The sequence below is a fragment of the Coenobita brevimanus genome, chromosome 71 (genome assembly GCF_032717465.1).
Source record: "Coenobita brevimanus isolate Jiangsu-jjx chromosome 71, ASM3271746v2, whole genome shotgun sequence".
In the NCBI taxonomy this organism is placed as follows: domain Eukaryota; kingdom Metazoa; phylum Arthropoda; class Malacostraca; order Decapoda; family Coenobitidae; genus Coenobita; species Coenobita brevimanus.
In genome coordinates, this window is record NC_137024.1 from 40,968,179 (window position 1) to 40,984,716 (window position 16,538).

Here is a 16,538-nt window from a genome sequence, read left to right on the forward strand (position 1 = left end):
TTTGAACTGTGAGTTATAATTGTTTAACACTGCACATTGTTCTTAACTGCACCACTGCAGTGCTAACTGCCAGTTTAAACTGCCAATTTGCACTCCACAGTTGATCCTTTGCACTCATAAGTTCAAATTTCTTAACACTGCACAACACTGTAAATTCCCATGTGGTCTAGAGGCGAGGTATTGCAGTATATTCACTGTTTATTCACAAAAAACGAGCACGTGTGGCTTCCAGTCCGATAAGCATCTATTCACAATCGAAGTTAGGGAGTAACTGTTGATGTCGGAGAAACAGAGTTGCCAGATCACAACGGCCACATTACCAATCTCCTCAACTTTCATTACCAAATTTAACTTTTCATTACCAAATTCATAAAGCCAGCATTTATTCTTCACTAATTACTGTATATATACAAGTGGAAATACAGTACATGTAATCACCCTCCTTATAATTAACAGCATGTTGATTATTTTCACGCTATGTAGGGTAGCAGATTAACCAGAGAGAGCAAACAATCCACCATCTCCATCCTGTGTATCCTCATAAATGTGAAAAATCCATTTGGTAATGCATTATTCTGATTCATTACCAAATGAATTTTTCATTACCAAATTGGCCCACATTTGGTAATGAAAAATAACAAATGGCAACCCTGACAGGGAGGGGGGAGGAAGGAAGGGGTGAAGGGGCCATGGTGTAAGCAGCTGTAAGGCGCTGCGCTGCAATTTCAAATTACGGGTGGGAAAAAATTCTGATTTTTTTGGAATTTTCTTTTTTTGGCCATTTTTCAGTTCCGATGGTCCAGGCCTACAATGTCCAGAAAGTGGGCGTCCGGAAAGTAGAGGAACTACTGTATTTGCTTGGGCTACTAATAGCGGCAGCATGGAGAAGATTTCATACCATTACCTTTGGCATTTTGTAGGTAACTGAGCTGAGCTCTGTTCCTCGTAAAAATGCATAATCTCGTTTCTTTTTTAAGGGCTCCAACATGCTTGCATGCGTTGACATGCAATATTTTGTAGGGTGCCATGTGTTGCTAGCTGATCTGTTTCATGCCATTTCTGACGGCAGAATTTTTGAAAGCAGGAAATTGTATATGATACAGCCGCAGTCAGAGCCATTTGGACTCGTATCATGTATGGTACAGCCACGGTCAATGGGTTATTCTTACCCAGCACTGTTATGTTTACAGGACCAGTGCAGGTAGTGGTGGGATGTGGGCCATTCACCACCTCAGACAACCTGCTGTATGAACCCCTTACGGACCTACTAAATGCTGTGCAGAACAACCCTCCACACTTGCTCATCCTTCTTGGGCCCTTCCTCGATGCATCTCATCCCCTCATCCTGAGTAATGAACTGGGAGAGACACATGAGGCAGTGTTTAACAGATGTCTCAGAATTATCACATCTGCTCTTGAGAAGTAAGTGCCACGAATTTATTATTCTGAACAGTAGAATTTTTTGTACTGTCCTTGATTTGAGTATTATAATGGAATAGGTAGGAATCATATGATTATGATGGTAGGAATCAGAAACAGTAAAAATTGGAATGCAAACAAATCTGTTGAACCTACAATGGCCAGTGAAGTAGGCCATACATAACTGTTATTTGATTAATATACTGTACAGGCTTTGAGTCTTTATTCCATCGCACAGGCTATAACATTCATATATTTGGTTCTTGCTTAGGTTCATGCTGGCTGTTAAGGTTGTTAAATAGTGCCATTTCACTGGGATGCCATTTGAGAGTTCTCCATATCTTTTTCTTCCTTACTTTGGGTCTGGAGCCTATTTCACCCATTTCTTAGTTTGAATTATGATATTGGTTATGGTTGTTACCTGCTTTAGTGCATGGACTCTGAAAGCAGGAAGAAGAAACTTGATTCACTTGCTGAGTATACTATGGTCACATCACCACTCATATTGAATATCATTGACAGAAATGCCCCCATAAACATTTTCATTTGAGTATACTCTTCATTTATTCCTCCCCATGTTGTATGCTTTGGTGTGTGTGATTGAGAAGTTCATTATCCTTTCAACTTGACTTTTCCCTACTACTTATTTCTTCTGCTGATATGTACATCCTTTTGTCCAGCATCTCCACTTACTTTTTAAATTATCACATGACCATACCATATGTTACACACCCTTGCTAGCTCTATCCTGTGTGATGCATTCTTAGTAATTTCTCATTGTTAAACTGTCTCACTCCTAAGTACTACCTTTAAGCATGTAATTTCCAGTACAGATACTTACAATAATTTTTCATTGCCCTGATATTAAGGAGCCTGTGCCTTGCATCCATACAACACACTCGTATACTAGTACACTATGTTGGATGAACAAATGCTGATCTCTCTGCTCAAACACTTTCTAATACCCTTCATGCAGTACTTAAGCTTCTTTCACACTGGATTTCTTCTGGTTCTAGAGTTCACCTTTTTTTGGTATCAACCCTGAAGTCATCAAATATCGTGGAACTCCAATAAACCTTAGGACAGACAGTGTTTCATCAGTTAACACACACATACTTTTCATGCCTTTCAAGTTGCTGTTGTTTATCCACCTCATTTGTCACTGCACAAGATTCTTTGGACTTGTGCATTTAATACACAAAAACAGGTACAGCTCACAGTATAAGATGCACTATCATACGTTTTCAGCCTTTAATTTGATATGTGCTAATGCAGAAGGTTGTCTTTCATGCTTGAACGTACTTTTGTAAAGGTGTTTGTCTCTAGGCACAAATCTAATGTATGTGAAAAGTTGCAGTGTGGTGCAGTATTTATCTTAATGGATGTTCATTAACACATTCATGCTCTACTACTTGCTCTCAGATGAATAAAATGGTCTGCCATTAGCTAGAATAGAATACTGGGTTGATCTGATCATGATGGGACTTGAATGTATTTGTGTTGTGATGAGAAGAGGTAGAATGAGATGGTTTGGGCATGTTGAGAGGATGGAGGATGACAGTTTGGTGCAGAAGATGAGAAATGTGAACGTCGGGGGTAGAGTGTGAGAGTCAGACCAAAAAAGACCTGGGACGAGGTCATAGAGTGTGACTGCATGAATAAGGTAATGAATAGGGAGGCTGCTAGAGATGGAGCAGTGTGCAGTGCTGCCATTAAGTGACCAAGGCTGATGCATGCAAGCATGTTAGAGCCTTTACAAATGATACAATGCAGTGATGAGCAGGCTACTGGTTACAATATTGGTTCAGGCTCCTATGGTTCCCTCAGGTAAATACAGTCATCTGGCATCAGCTGGATAGAATAAAGTATTAGAGCTGTCCCATAAAAGAGTGTTAAATTTTATAGTAAAGTACTGACCCCTCGCTGTATGCAACTAACATATCCCCTAAATCTGCTGTGTATATCAAATCCTTGTAAAAAGATACTAAGAACTGTCATTTTTTTTGGTACTGTGTAATGGAGAAAAGATTTTTTAAGTATGAATGGTGTAATTTATTGATTATCAGTTGACATATTAGTGATACTGTAGTGATAAGTAGGTGTTATTTTTTTCTATTTTTCATTTCTGTACTATGTATTGTACTGTAGTTCATTACGTGCACAAAACTTTGTAAACCTGCCCATGCTATAACTGAAGAGCACAGGGTTCTTGATATTCGATTTTAAAACTTGGATAGACAAACCCATACTATAATTGAAAGGCATAGGGTTCTTTATTTGATTATCTTGGTAGCTTTTCCACAGTAGACCTTCAATTTCACTGACCTTGGTAGACCAGTTATTGGATTTAATAGACACAGTGAAGGCCACCAGATTTCCATTGACTTTAACAAACCATCCATCCATCCATCATCCAATCCTACGTTGCCCCATGAGGAGCGTAGGAGCTTGGGGCTAGACAAGCTGGTTCTGACTTTTAAGATGAGAATGACCAGCCTCACTCATCCCTGAGTGGCATTACGTGAGCAGTAAGCCCCAACCACCCTTTGGATATAAACGTGCACCGGCTCAGTCCAATTAGAGCGCTGAAATTATCCACTAAACAACCAGGCGCCATAATTTGGTTATATGGTTACCACCCAGCATGGTAAATGGTTTCCTGGTGTACAGGAAACCATTTGGCTTGTCACTCAGTGTAGAGTCACCCACAGACAGAAGGAAGAGGAAAGAAAGACAAAAAGGGAGTGTAAAGTCACCCGTAGGCAGAAGGACGAGGAAAGAATGAAGTAAAGAAAGACAGAAAAGGAAGGAAGGAAAGAGAGGAAATGGCAGACATCCGAGAGCAGCACTACATTGAATGCGTGGATGGTTAGCACCCCCACCTACCACAACTTTAATGAACAATATTTGTTAAATTGGGTGCAGTTGGTTGCAATACATGTTTTCTACCCAGTTTACTCCAACCTGGTCTGTAATTGCCATCTCCCCATTGTGACTGCTGAGGTGTAATCGGTAACACTGTGTGAATCATTATTGTCTGTTGGGTGTTTGTCCACATTTAATTCCACTTAGATGTCAATATGCCATACATCAGAAGACACAGAACAATGAGCTGACAACAGTGGTCTAAATGATAATTCCGTATGGTCAGTTAAGCACAGGCCACGCACACTTTTGTGCTTTATTTTTTCCCAGACATTGGGAACCTTCTACAGGTCGTATCTCTGGGTGGAAGAGCTGAAATTTTGCATGAGCATGCCCACTTTGTCAGAGCAGGTCCATGTCAAGTATGGTGTTAAGACAATACAGTATGTGTCTCGGGGGCAAGCGCTTGGCCCAATCTGGTCACTAAGCGTTTGTAACAGACCATGGTAACACTGTACTAGTCATGAAGTGCTCTGACAAGGATGTATATAAGAGGTAAAAAAGCAAAATTATTTGCCAAGTTAGTGTACAATGGGTATAATTTTCATTTTTAGTACAAGAATATGCTATTGTACTCATTTATTTTTAAAAATGTGTTTGAAATCCCACCTCTGGCATCCCCCTGCCCAATTAGTCCATTATAGTGATTGTTTGTATTATATTTCCTCAGCCTTAAAATGAATATACTGTAAGTTGACACACACATGCAGTTTTCCAACTCCAGTCCACATAATAGGGTTTATTTCCCCACTCAGGGAATCAAAGATATTTTTATGATGCTGTGTATATTGCATTCATACAAATGACATCCACGCTAAATGAGGGGTCACTGTATGCTGTGAAAAATACAGCTAAACAATGAAGTTAATTAATTAATTTTTTTTTTTTTTTTTTTCAAGCAGTTTGATAGTTGTATAATAAGCTGTGGAAGTGGCGTGAGGGGTGTACAGTATGCTAAATTAATTGATGTCTTCTATATTTTATTGTGTTTACAATAACTTATTGCTGTATCTAGTATTGGAATGTATCCACTTCTTGTCATAGGAACTAGGATTGGGCAAGTCTAATCATGAGGTAGTCCAAAGATAACTTAGGAGGGTGGGATTTCTGAGAAATGTAAGGTGGGCAAGCATATTTTAGGAGTTACCAATGCCTCTGTCTGCCTCTTACTGTGCTGGTGGATGTTATATTTTGGTTTTGAGGTAATTATGTATTGCATTTATACACATTTGCAAGTAAACAGTATTTTCAGATTTGAACACAAATATGATTTGTAGTCTTATGTACTGTACAGTATGATTTTATCTCTTTCCAGCTTACCAACACAGGTGGTCCTGGTGTCATCAAGTAGAGATGTTTGTGCTCCAATGGTATACCCAACCCCACCTTACAATGTTGGAGGTGGTGTCACTTGTGTTAGTGACCCAGCATTGCTCAGCATTGAGGGTGTGGTCATGGCTATCACCTCTACAGATGTTTTGTTTCATCTTGGCAGAGAAGAGATATCCTTGTGAGTGCTGTTGTAAAGTGCATGGGTTGTACTGGTAGGCCTCACATTTGAATTTTCAAGTTGCTGTTGAATTAAACTATAGTTTACTTAGTCATAGCTGTGTAGAATAAGGTATCTAGAGAGTGTTAAGAAGACGCCTCTTAGCTCATATAGTACAAATGGTAGGTGGGGGCACCCATCTTCCACTCATTCAGTGTATTGCTGCCTTTGGATGACTGTTATCAAATTCAAAGTACAGTACAAAGGAATCTCCTAAATCACAACTTTATGGGACTGAGCCATGTTTTAAGACTTCTGAGAGTTAGAAATAACTAATCTTACGGGGAAAATTACTATTAGGTCTGTTATCTTGGAAAAGTTGCCCCATTACCCCCAAATCTACATCAAACTGGTCACCAGCGAACACCAAAAACCTGGAATAGAAATTAGCAAATCATATTTAATGGGAATGAACAATATTCTGAAGTTCTTGCCTGACTCTGAAGACATTGCTTGAATGGACAGGGGAAAGGGGAGGGGTTCCGAGGCTTGAGACGGACTATAACCTCTCAGCACGAGGCAAGTGTGCTGCCACCTCTGTGCTACTTCCTTCTTGTCAACCTCAATCAGGAACCCCTCAAAGTCCAGTGTGGAGACAACGGAGACAGTGTCATCGTTGCCTTCAGCTGCGTCTGTCGTCGTAAGAATCATCGATTTGTTGAGATCATTTCTTTACCAAATGGGCATGGCCTTTCCATATTTTCTATTAAAATGGGTCTTTCACAGGTTACTTGTCATTATTCCTGAATTACCTTAGCCACTGGGCATTTTTATAAACTTATCAGAAAGCTGTCAATGAGGATTTAGAATGCATGATAAACTGACGCATCCAGTTGGAGTGGTGGTTGGTAAACAATTCAGTCAGTTGGAGAGATCGTTGGTAATGCTGCTGCAGGTGATCTGCCCGCCTTTCCTGAAATACCTGAAAGTAGGTATATTTTGTTTTTTTACCACTCACCTCTTGCAGTGACAATTCAACAGTTAACTATCTGTGTTGCATATGTACCAGAATTACATGAGATTGTGAGTTTGTTATAATATAGGTAGAATTGCCGCATCCATTTGGTAAAGAATTGTCCCTTTGAGTCCATTATGGTGGACAACTTCAGCTTTCTTCTCACCACCATCAGTCTCCTTATTACATGTGAATTGAACTTTTGGGCATAAATTAATGTTGGCTTCTTCTTTTTCTTCCTCTTCTGCAAAGAAGTTGTAGGCTTAGGAGGGTAACAGTTGGCCATGGTAACTCTGGGTAGGCGGAGGAAGCATTGAGGAAAAAAAGAATCCTCTCATAAATCATACTGGAACCACATGCTAACAAGAGAGAGGAGACAGTGCACTGAGCTGAGTGCCACGTGTCAAGCACACGCGTCCTTCATGCTTGGTTTGGGAGGGAAGCGTTGTGACTGGCTTATAGTAAGTGCTGTGCTTGAATGTGACTGGTTTAGTAATTGCCATGCTTGACTACGATCGGTTCATGCACGGGCTTGAGGTAACAGTGGCGTGTTGTACACAAGGCATTGGAAAAGCATCACTTTTGAGGCTGCGTTTGTGAATTTTGTGTAATTTCCAGGAGTTGCTGATATTGCAAACTGTTTATTGATGTTGCCACATATTATGAATCTGCTATGTAGGACTGCACAAGTTAGGAGATTTCACTGTAGTTATTACTAGCAGTCAAGAAATAGGATTCTACTAGGGGTTATGCATCCAGTGGGGAAATAATATTTCCTTTATAACAGGGTTTTGAAAATGCTTTATATATATGTATACTTTGGTAGGTGGGGTTGCCTATCATCCACTCACTCGATGTAGTGCTGCTCTCGGGTGTCTGCCCTTTCCTCTCTTGCGTCTTTTCTTCCTCCCTCCTCTGACTTTATTTCCTTCATTCTTTCTTCTTCCTTCTGTATTTCCTTCATTCTTTCTTCTTCCTTCTGTGTATGGGTGACTCTACATTGAGTGACAAGCCAAATGGTTTCCTGTACATCAGGAAACCATTTACTGCACTGGATGGTAACCATACAACCAAATTATGGCACCTGGTGGTTTAGTGGGTAATTAAGGTGCTTCAGTCAGATTGAGCCTGTGTAGGTTTCCACATCCAAGGAGTGGTTGGGGTTTATTGTTCATGTAATGCCACTCAGGGATGAGTGAGGCTGGTCACTCTCATCTTAAATGTCAGGACCAACTTGCCTAGCCCTGGGCTCCTATGCTCCTCATGGGGCAACATAATATATATATATTGAGGCATCTGGCAGTAGATATATATATATATATATATATATATATAATATTGGGTAGGGAATTGCTTTCATTGTAACTTAGATACTGTTGTAAGTGACTGATATTAATTTGAGACATTTCATTTTACAGTCCCCCTCAAGGATCTGACAGACTTGGAAGACTAACACGCCACATCCTGAGCCAGCAGAGTATGTATCCTCTGTACCCACCAGCAGAGGGCATGTGTGTGGAGCATGAACAAGCAGAGACCTATGCTCGCCTACCCTGCACTCCACACATCCTTGTCATACCCTCAGACCTGAGATATTTTGCTAAGGTCAGCTTTATATATATTTGTGCTGTCTGGACATTGCTACTCCTCACTCTGCCCTTGGGTGGGAAAGGAGGTCTGGATGATGATGAATATATACACCTTTCCTCTCTCCTTTCCTTCCTCTTCTGTCTTTCTTTCCTTCATTCTTTCCCCTTGCTGCTGCCTACGGGTTACATTACACTCCCTCTTCTGTCTTTCTTTCCTTCTTTCTTTCCTCTTCCTTCTGCGTGTGGGTGACATTACACTGAGTGACAAGCCAAATGGTTTCCTGTACACCAGGAAACCATTTCCAACTCTGGGTGGTAACCACATAACCAAATTACGGGGCCTGGTGGTTTAGTGGGTACTTAAGGTGCTCTGATCGGATTGAGCCTGTGTAGGTTTATATCCAAGGGGTGGTTGGCGTTTATTGCTCACGTAATGGCTTTCAGGGATGAGTGAGGTTGGTCACTTACATCGTAAATGTCAGGACCAACTTGCCACACACACACAGGTGTATATATACTGTATGTACACTACACTCAACCCTCGATTTCCCGGACTAAAAGGGGGGAAATCCTGTCCGGGAATCATAAAAGTTCCAGGGCCACGGCCCATTCCCATACGTTACCATACTTGGTTCGACAGTCGCCAATATTCAGTACCCGTCCCGGACTTTTACCATACTTTGTCCAGCACTCAGTATTACATGTACCAACATATGTAACATACAAAACGTGGTTTAATATAATAACATACTGTAAGATAGGGTAACTGGGCATGTAGTGGGGGAACCAGGCACCCACAAAGTTATTTGCAAACTCTCCTATATAAAACCTATAAATCTTTAAATTTCTAAACTTTTCGGGTGCAAATTATATGGCTAAGTCGCCCAGCAATAACATACCTCAAAATCAACAGTTAGAAATAAAGTAGTCCACTGATCCTTGCATGCATAAGAGAGACATTTTCGAGAATTCACAGAAGCCGCAACATTGGAAACGCAAAGGGTAAGTTACCTACGTTAGAAGCTAGCTAGAGAACTCTACTTATGCCTATTTATTGGACGTTATCAAAGGTCGAATGGGAACTAGTTAACATGTTTCTACGGTTAAACATTACCGGGTAATGGTAAAGGTAACTCGGGTGGGGTAACTGGGCACTTTGAGGAGGGCAACCGGTCACATTAACTAATTTTCAGTATTTAGTTTCTAAATATGTATCAAAGACTCCTTGTCATCTATTGCTATATTTCTAAGTTTCAGGGATGCACCAGGCCCTGAATCTGTTATAGTGTATTTGATTGACCTGTGCAGCTGAGATGTATAAGCCAAGTATGGTGTGTTTGATAAGCTTTTTTTTTTTTTTTTTTTTTTTTTTTTTTTTTTTTTTGAGAAAGAAGGAACCAAAGGCCATGAGCCCGCAATAACTGTTCCCTCCAAGGAAAAACAAAATACAAGAGAGAGCCAAATTCAAGATCCGATCATTTCGAGATGTCTGGACACACTGCGTTTGAAAGACTGGAGATCATAGGAAGCAGGAAATACAGACTGAGGGAGATTGATTGGTTGCCGATTATTTAAATCTACACTTCTTCTTATTTTAACACATATATATTTATATTTTCAGACTGTCTTCACTACAAGCTGCCAGATTAAAATATGGAATAATTTCTGAAGCTGAAGAGGTTAAAATTAGCTTTAAAAGTTTACTGTTACGATATCAAAGAAAATTAAAGTTGATTATAAAGTTTCATAAAATGATGAGTGACGTTTGAAATCAATTATCCACCCACGGTGTACATCCACATCCGCATGTTGCACTGCATCCATGCACGGTGTACACCCACGTCTGCATGTTGCGCTATAATATCCACCCATGGTGTACACCTATGTCCGCATGTTGAACAACAATACATGCCTTATTTTACTTCAGTGACACCATCGGCGGCCAATCAGCAGCCGCGTATCAAACACACCCTACTTGCCGCATACATCTCAGCTGCAGAGGTCAGTCAGATAGACTATAACTAGTTTGCCCACAGAACCACAGTGATGATGTGGATTGACAAAATCCTGAGTAGCAAGAGTACACTTGTTTTTCCTGCTTGTTATATATAAGTTTGTTACGTATTATGTTTGCCCGCCTAAGTTTGTTATTCAGTAGCAGCCAACAGTAAAAAGCACCTTCATACGGTATTAAAAAGGTCTGGGTGCCCGGTTGCCCCACCACGTGGGGTAAACGGGCACCCACCTTGTCTTATTTCTAAGCAAGTTGTTTTTGTATCCTTAACATTTTTACATTTTCCAAATTCATGCGCATCTCTATAATATTGACTAAAAATGCGGTAAAATGGTGCCCAGTTACCCTATGTTACGGTATGACTGCATAAAAGGAAAAATATATTTAACATACTGTACTGTATTGTAGAAAGGATGTAGCTTCAATAGTTCGAGGTCAGACACAACATCCATCGGTGAATCTGTAGCACCACTGGAAACATGTTGAGCTGCAGGTGAGCTGTTTGGCTCAGGTGGTGGCGGCTTGGTGGTGGCAGACTGGCTCACACCACTGGGGCCTGGTTCAGGAGAAGGCGACTGGGCAGTGCACGATTTAAAAAACTATCAGTCTTAGACGGGCGGCCAACCTGGTGCTGCATAACAATAATTTTTGCACGGAGAAGGCGCAGGTGGTAGTAATGTTGCTGTTTGCCACAAAACTGAAATAGAGTATCTGCACATTCCGTGATCACAGACATCGGTTGTTGGCTGCTCGATGTCACTGTCGCTGCACTGCTCCCCAGTTACTGCTGCCACTATCTGTTCCTTGGATGATACTTCATGCCCCTCTGCAGCTTCATTTTCTTCTATCCACTCATGAATGTCAGCTAATGTAATTGCATTTTCCCCACCCCAATGGAGAAGTGCAAGGAAGTCTGATTCCTCGAACCTCTCATAAACACATTCATAATCTTCATCCTTGAGGAGTTTTTTCCATGTGTTGGTAAGCGTGGAATGCTTAACGTCACCCCACACCTCAGCCAAGTTGTGGATGGCGGAGCGGATGTTGTATGCTTTAATATTCTCCAGGGTTCTCTTCCCTCTTGCATCGTCTCCCTTGTCAGCCTCGGGCTTCAACACAACCAGCACTTCAAGATATTTTCTTTGGTACCTCCGCTTAAATGAATTGATTACGGCTTAATTCATGGGTTGGATCAATGAGGTGGTGTTTGGGGGCAAAAACAAGCATTTTATCTTCCTGTCAGCACTGCAAAACATCCTGAAAGGGGTGGGCGGGAGCAGTGTCCATTTGCACTAATTCCTTCACTTCTGCAGGCAGGATTTTCAGCACCTTTTCCTGATGGTTCCATATTTCAGGCACCAGGTGATGATGGAACCAGCCTTCACAAATCCAACTGGTGAACCGTGCTTTGCTAGAACTGTAATAATGGATAGGAAGCTTGTTCAAACAGTCCCTGAGAGCTCTGGGTTTCACAGACTTCCCCACAATAGCTAGTTTGAACCTGTGAGTGCCCGACGCATTACCACCACACATCACTGATAATCGCTCCTTATTAATCTTTTTACCTGGCACCCTATGCTTTTCCTTCCTTGCCTGGTTATTATTAGGCAAGGACCTCCACATTATCCCAGTCTCATCCACATTGTAAATCTGACTCACTGATAAATGTTCATGTGTATTAAGATCATCTAACTTCAGTCTAAACTGTTCAACACTGTCAACATTGGCACTGGGAGCCTTGCCTGACACTTTCACACTATGGATGTTGTGGCATTTCCTAAAATGCCACAGCCAACCATCACTTGCCGTAAAATCAGCAATACCCATGTGTGCAGCAAGCTTTGGAGCACTGGCAGCCAGCCCCACACCTCTCACTGAGACACCACGTGCCCGCTGCTGAACGTACGACTTGTGCACAGCAGCATCTAAGGCTTTGAACTTTTCCTGTTTTCTACCCAGTCCAATCTTCTCTGCCTCAGACACAGAAAACTTCACAACATAACTCTGCTGCTTTTCTTTTGCTTTAGTGATGTCAGATTTTTTACACCATATTCCTCGCACACCATAGCGACCGTCTTCCCAGCCTCATGTTTCCTTATCAAGTTTTTGGGACACTGAGAGGTGCACAAGCTTCTGTGTGCGCTTGGTCACTTTCCTAGGGGTTGATGGTGCCATCTTGGAGTTATAAACTGCTCAAATGTAAGGTCACAGCACAGCCGCTTTACAGCACGAGACAACAGTAAACAAATATGTCCAGAATGCATGCGGCCACCTAGCTGGTGACCTGGACGTTGACCGGGGAACTGAACGGATAAAAAAGCACCAGTATTTTGAAACGTAAGTTTCAGTACAGTAATCCCTCCAATATCCGATGTAATAGAGCCAAAGGCATGTCCAGAAAGTGGTCCCGTCCGGAAAGTGGGCCCCAGCCTCCTGGACTTGTACTTATGGACCCTAACCTAGCCTGACTCAGAAAAACACCTATACAGCTCCCTACTGGACATGCATAGCACCTATTTAAACATATTTAAGACCCTGTTCACATCAATAATGGACATAAAGCATGAAATAAATGAAAAGGAACCAAAGAATGAGGAATTAGAAGTGACTGTACCTTAGCCAGGGTACTTACAGCACGTCTGTGGCCGCCTTCTCTAAGGTTTTGGCAGTGGTGAAAATGCTCTTGAAGCACGTACAGTAATCTAGTGTTGTGCTGCACTTAATTCTTTGCTCTGTGAGTTATAATTGTTTAACACTGTACATTGTTCTTAACTGCACCATGCCAGTTTCAACCGCCAATTTGCACTCCACAGTCAATCCTTTGCATTCTAGTTTCTTAGCTGCACAACCCTGTAAATTCCCATGTGGTCTAGTGGCGAGGTATTGCAGTTTATTAACTGTTTATTCACAAAAAACGAGCACCTGTGGCATCCACTACGATAAGCATCTACTTGCGATCAAAGTTTGGCAGTAACTGTTGGGAGTGTTGGTGACGGGAAAACAGAGTTGCCAGATCGCAATGGCCACATTACCAAATTTAACTCTTCATTACCAAATTCGTAAAGCTAGCATTTATTCTTCACTAATTATATATACAAGTGGAAATACATGTAATCACTCTTCATATAATAACAGCATGTTGAATATTTTCATGCTATGTAGGCTAGCAGATTAATCAGAGAGAGCAAACAATCCACCATCTCTATCCTGTGTATCTTCATACATGTGAAAAATCTGTTTGGTAATGCATTATTCTGATTCATTACCAAACGAATTTTTCATTACCAAATTGGCCCACATTTGGTAATGAAAAATACCAAATGGCAACCCTGACAGGGGAGGGGAGAGGGGGGAGGAAGGAAAGGGTGAAGGGGCCGTGGTGTAAGCAGCTAATCAGCGCTGCATGGCAATTTCAAAATACGGGTGGGAAAAAAAAATTCGTCCCCCCCCTCCCCCCCAAAGGGTCCAGGTCCACAATTTTCGGTAAGTGGGGTGTCCGGAAAGTGGGCATCTGGATAGTACGGTGATTACTGTATTTTGTCTGGGAAATAGGGGTCCATAAAATCGAGGGTCGAGTGTATACACAAGCATTCTCGCTATACAATACCCTGCCTTTGTGATGTGAAAAAATTTCCTACCTGTCAATGGCCAATCCCCAGTTACCCAATGGGTTTTGTTTTTTTGAACTGATTTTGATGATAGTTTAGACTTAAACTTTATGTTGATTTATAAACTATTTCTAGACTTTGATTAATGTTTTAGTCATAGGTGGGGTGAACACTTGGGTACAGTTTACTAAGTAAGATTATTCTCCAGACTTATTTTTGATGATTTTCAGATTATATTTTTGGGTTTAGGTGAGTTCTATTTGGGGGTTTAGGTGAGCTAAAAACTTGGTTTTGGACTCATTTGGGTGGGTTTTGGACTTGGCTTTGGGGGGGGGGGGATAATCCCAAGGCTCACAAATGCATCCCTATACTTTCTGTGTTGTAATGTCCACATTTGACGATACCCCAGCTCACCGATGGGTTTTTCCCAAATGCATCCCATCATTATAGCAGGGACAGCCTATATATATATATATACACACACACACAGTATATATCCATCATCCAATCCTACATTGCCCCAAGAGGAGTGTAGGAGCCTGGGGCTAGGCGGTTGGTCCCGACAACTAAGATGAGAGTGACCAGCCTCGCTCATCCCTGAGTGGCATAACATGAGCAATCAACCCCAACCACTGCTTGGATATAAACCTTCACCGGCTCATCCGAATGGAGCATAATTATTACCCACTAAACCACCAGGCGCCATAATTTGGTTATGTGGTTACCACCCAGCGTAGTAAATGGTTTCCTCGTGTACAGCAAACCATTTGGCTAATCATCCATTGTAGAGTCACCCATAGGCAGAAGGAAGATATATATATATATATATATGAGCCTCTGTGATACAGTGGTAGAGTGTGCGTTTTGTACACGGGTGAACCAGGGTTCGCGCCCCGCCAGGGTAATAAACTTTGGGAGTGTTCACCCAGCCACGTACTGCATTGGCGGACACAAGGGGTGCTGTGGTTAAACCGGAGTTGCTTACTATAAAGTATATATATAAATGTCTATCTGTTGCCAGATGCCATAATCCCAGAAGGGGTGGCCATTTGACTTAGAGTCATTTGTTTTACGGGGAGGGGCACTAACCCTCCACCAATGCACTTGTTGACATGTAGGGAGCATGTATGGTTTGGTTATATGGTTACCACCCAGTGTTGTAAATGGTTTCTTGGCTTAGAGGAAACCATGTGGCTTGTCAGTGTAAAGCCACCTGTAAAGGAAAGAAAAGCAATAAGAAGTGACAGGAAAGATGGGAGCAATAGGAAGAGAGGAGGGCAGGCACAGAAAAAGACTGATAAAGGCTAAGGAAGAAGTAGGGAGCATTACATCAAGTGCGTGGATGATGGTTGCCACCACCTACCAACACACACACACACACACACACACATATATATATATATATACACAGTAGATGCTCGATTTAACAAACTAATTCAGCCAACCCCCATTCTGTTATCTCAAATTTTCTGCTAAATTGAGTTCTGTAACCAAGACTTAATATGAGGGGAAATTTTCCGGTATTTCGAGGTATTTTCTGCTAAATCCTTGAAGGCAGCCCAGGCCTAGCAAACTATGTTAACTCTCAGTGCTACATACAGCAGTCTGAACCCATAATTAATCATCATCATCCAAACCTCCTTTCCCACCCTAGGGCAGGGTGAGGAGTAGCAACATCCAGACAGCCCAAGTTTGCTCAATTCAGTGGACAATCTTGTGGAGGTAGAATAAACTATAACAATTGAATATCGTATGCCATAAAAATAGAGTGTTTATAGAATATGACAGAATTTCAAGTACAGTACTGTGCAAGCCAGAATTTTGAAGATGGATAATGTATGAATGAATGTATGGTTCATTTTGCAGGCCATGCTATCTGATATTCATACTTTTTTGCTTTCTTTGTTTCTGCACTATACTTCAACTATTTATTTGAAAACTTATGTCAGAATAATGTATTTTTATTAAACTATTGATTGTGGAGTTTTATATAGGTAGAGTTAGCTGTGGTTTTGTAGTTCAGTATGTTACTAAAGTAAGATTTTGTTGGTCTCAGTCTTGTGTAAGATTATTAGGCAAAGGAGTTGGATATAAGCAAATGAAATCAGGTTTTCACCAGGAATTTTTACTTTATTTCATTCAGGAGGTGGAGAAGTGCGTGGTGGTGAACCCTGAAAGATTAGCCAAAGGCATGGGCGGTGGGACCTATGCCATGTTGGAACTGCATTCATCTCAGGACAGACATACAATGGTCTCATCAGTTGTCACTAAAATTGTGAAAGTTTAATAATTGATATTGGGACGCAAGGACTGTAACTACAGGATTTTGTTTCATAGCTCATTACAGTAAGTATTGTTTGCACATGTCTATGAAGGACGTTTTCATTATAACTTAACCCTCTCGTACACGAGGGCTTGGTAAAATATCCAACTGCTCGCACTTTTATGACGCAGGTTGTGTCCAAGTAAAATCCAACCA

General features: G+C 41.3%; 1 protein-coding gene across 1 annotated transcript in view; it reads left to right on the forward strand.

Moving 5' to 3' along the window:
* PolA2 (DNA polymerase alpha subunit B) overlaps positions 1–16,530 on the forward strand; it is a 73,639-nt gene extending 57,109 nt beyond the window's left edge. Inside the window, exons 8-11 of the mRNA XM_080277740.1 lie at positions 1,191–1,422; positions 5,660–5,854; positions 8,267–8,453; positions 16,203–16,530. Coding sequence (XP_080133866.1) covers positions 1,191–1,422; positions 5,660–5,854; positions 8,267–8,453; positions 16,203–16,346 — 758 coding nt within the window. The 3' untranslated portion in view covers positions 16,347–16,530. The remainder of the gene's footprint in view (positions 1–1,190; positions 1,423–5,659; positions 5,855–8,266; positions 8,454–16,202) is intronic.
* Positions 16,531–16,538: the final 8 nt, after the last annotated feature.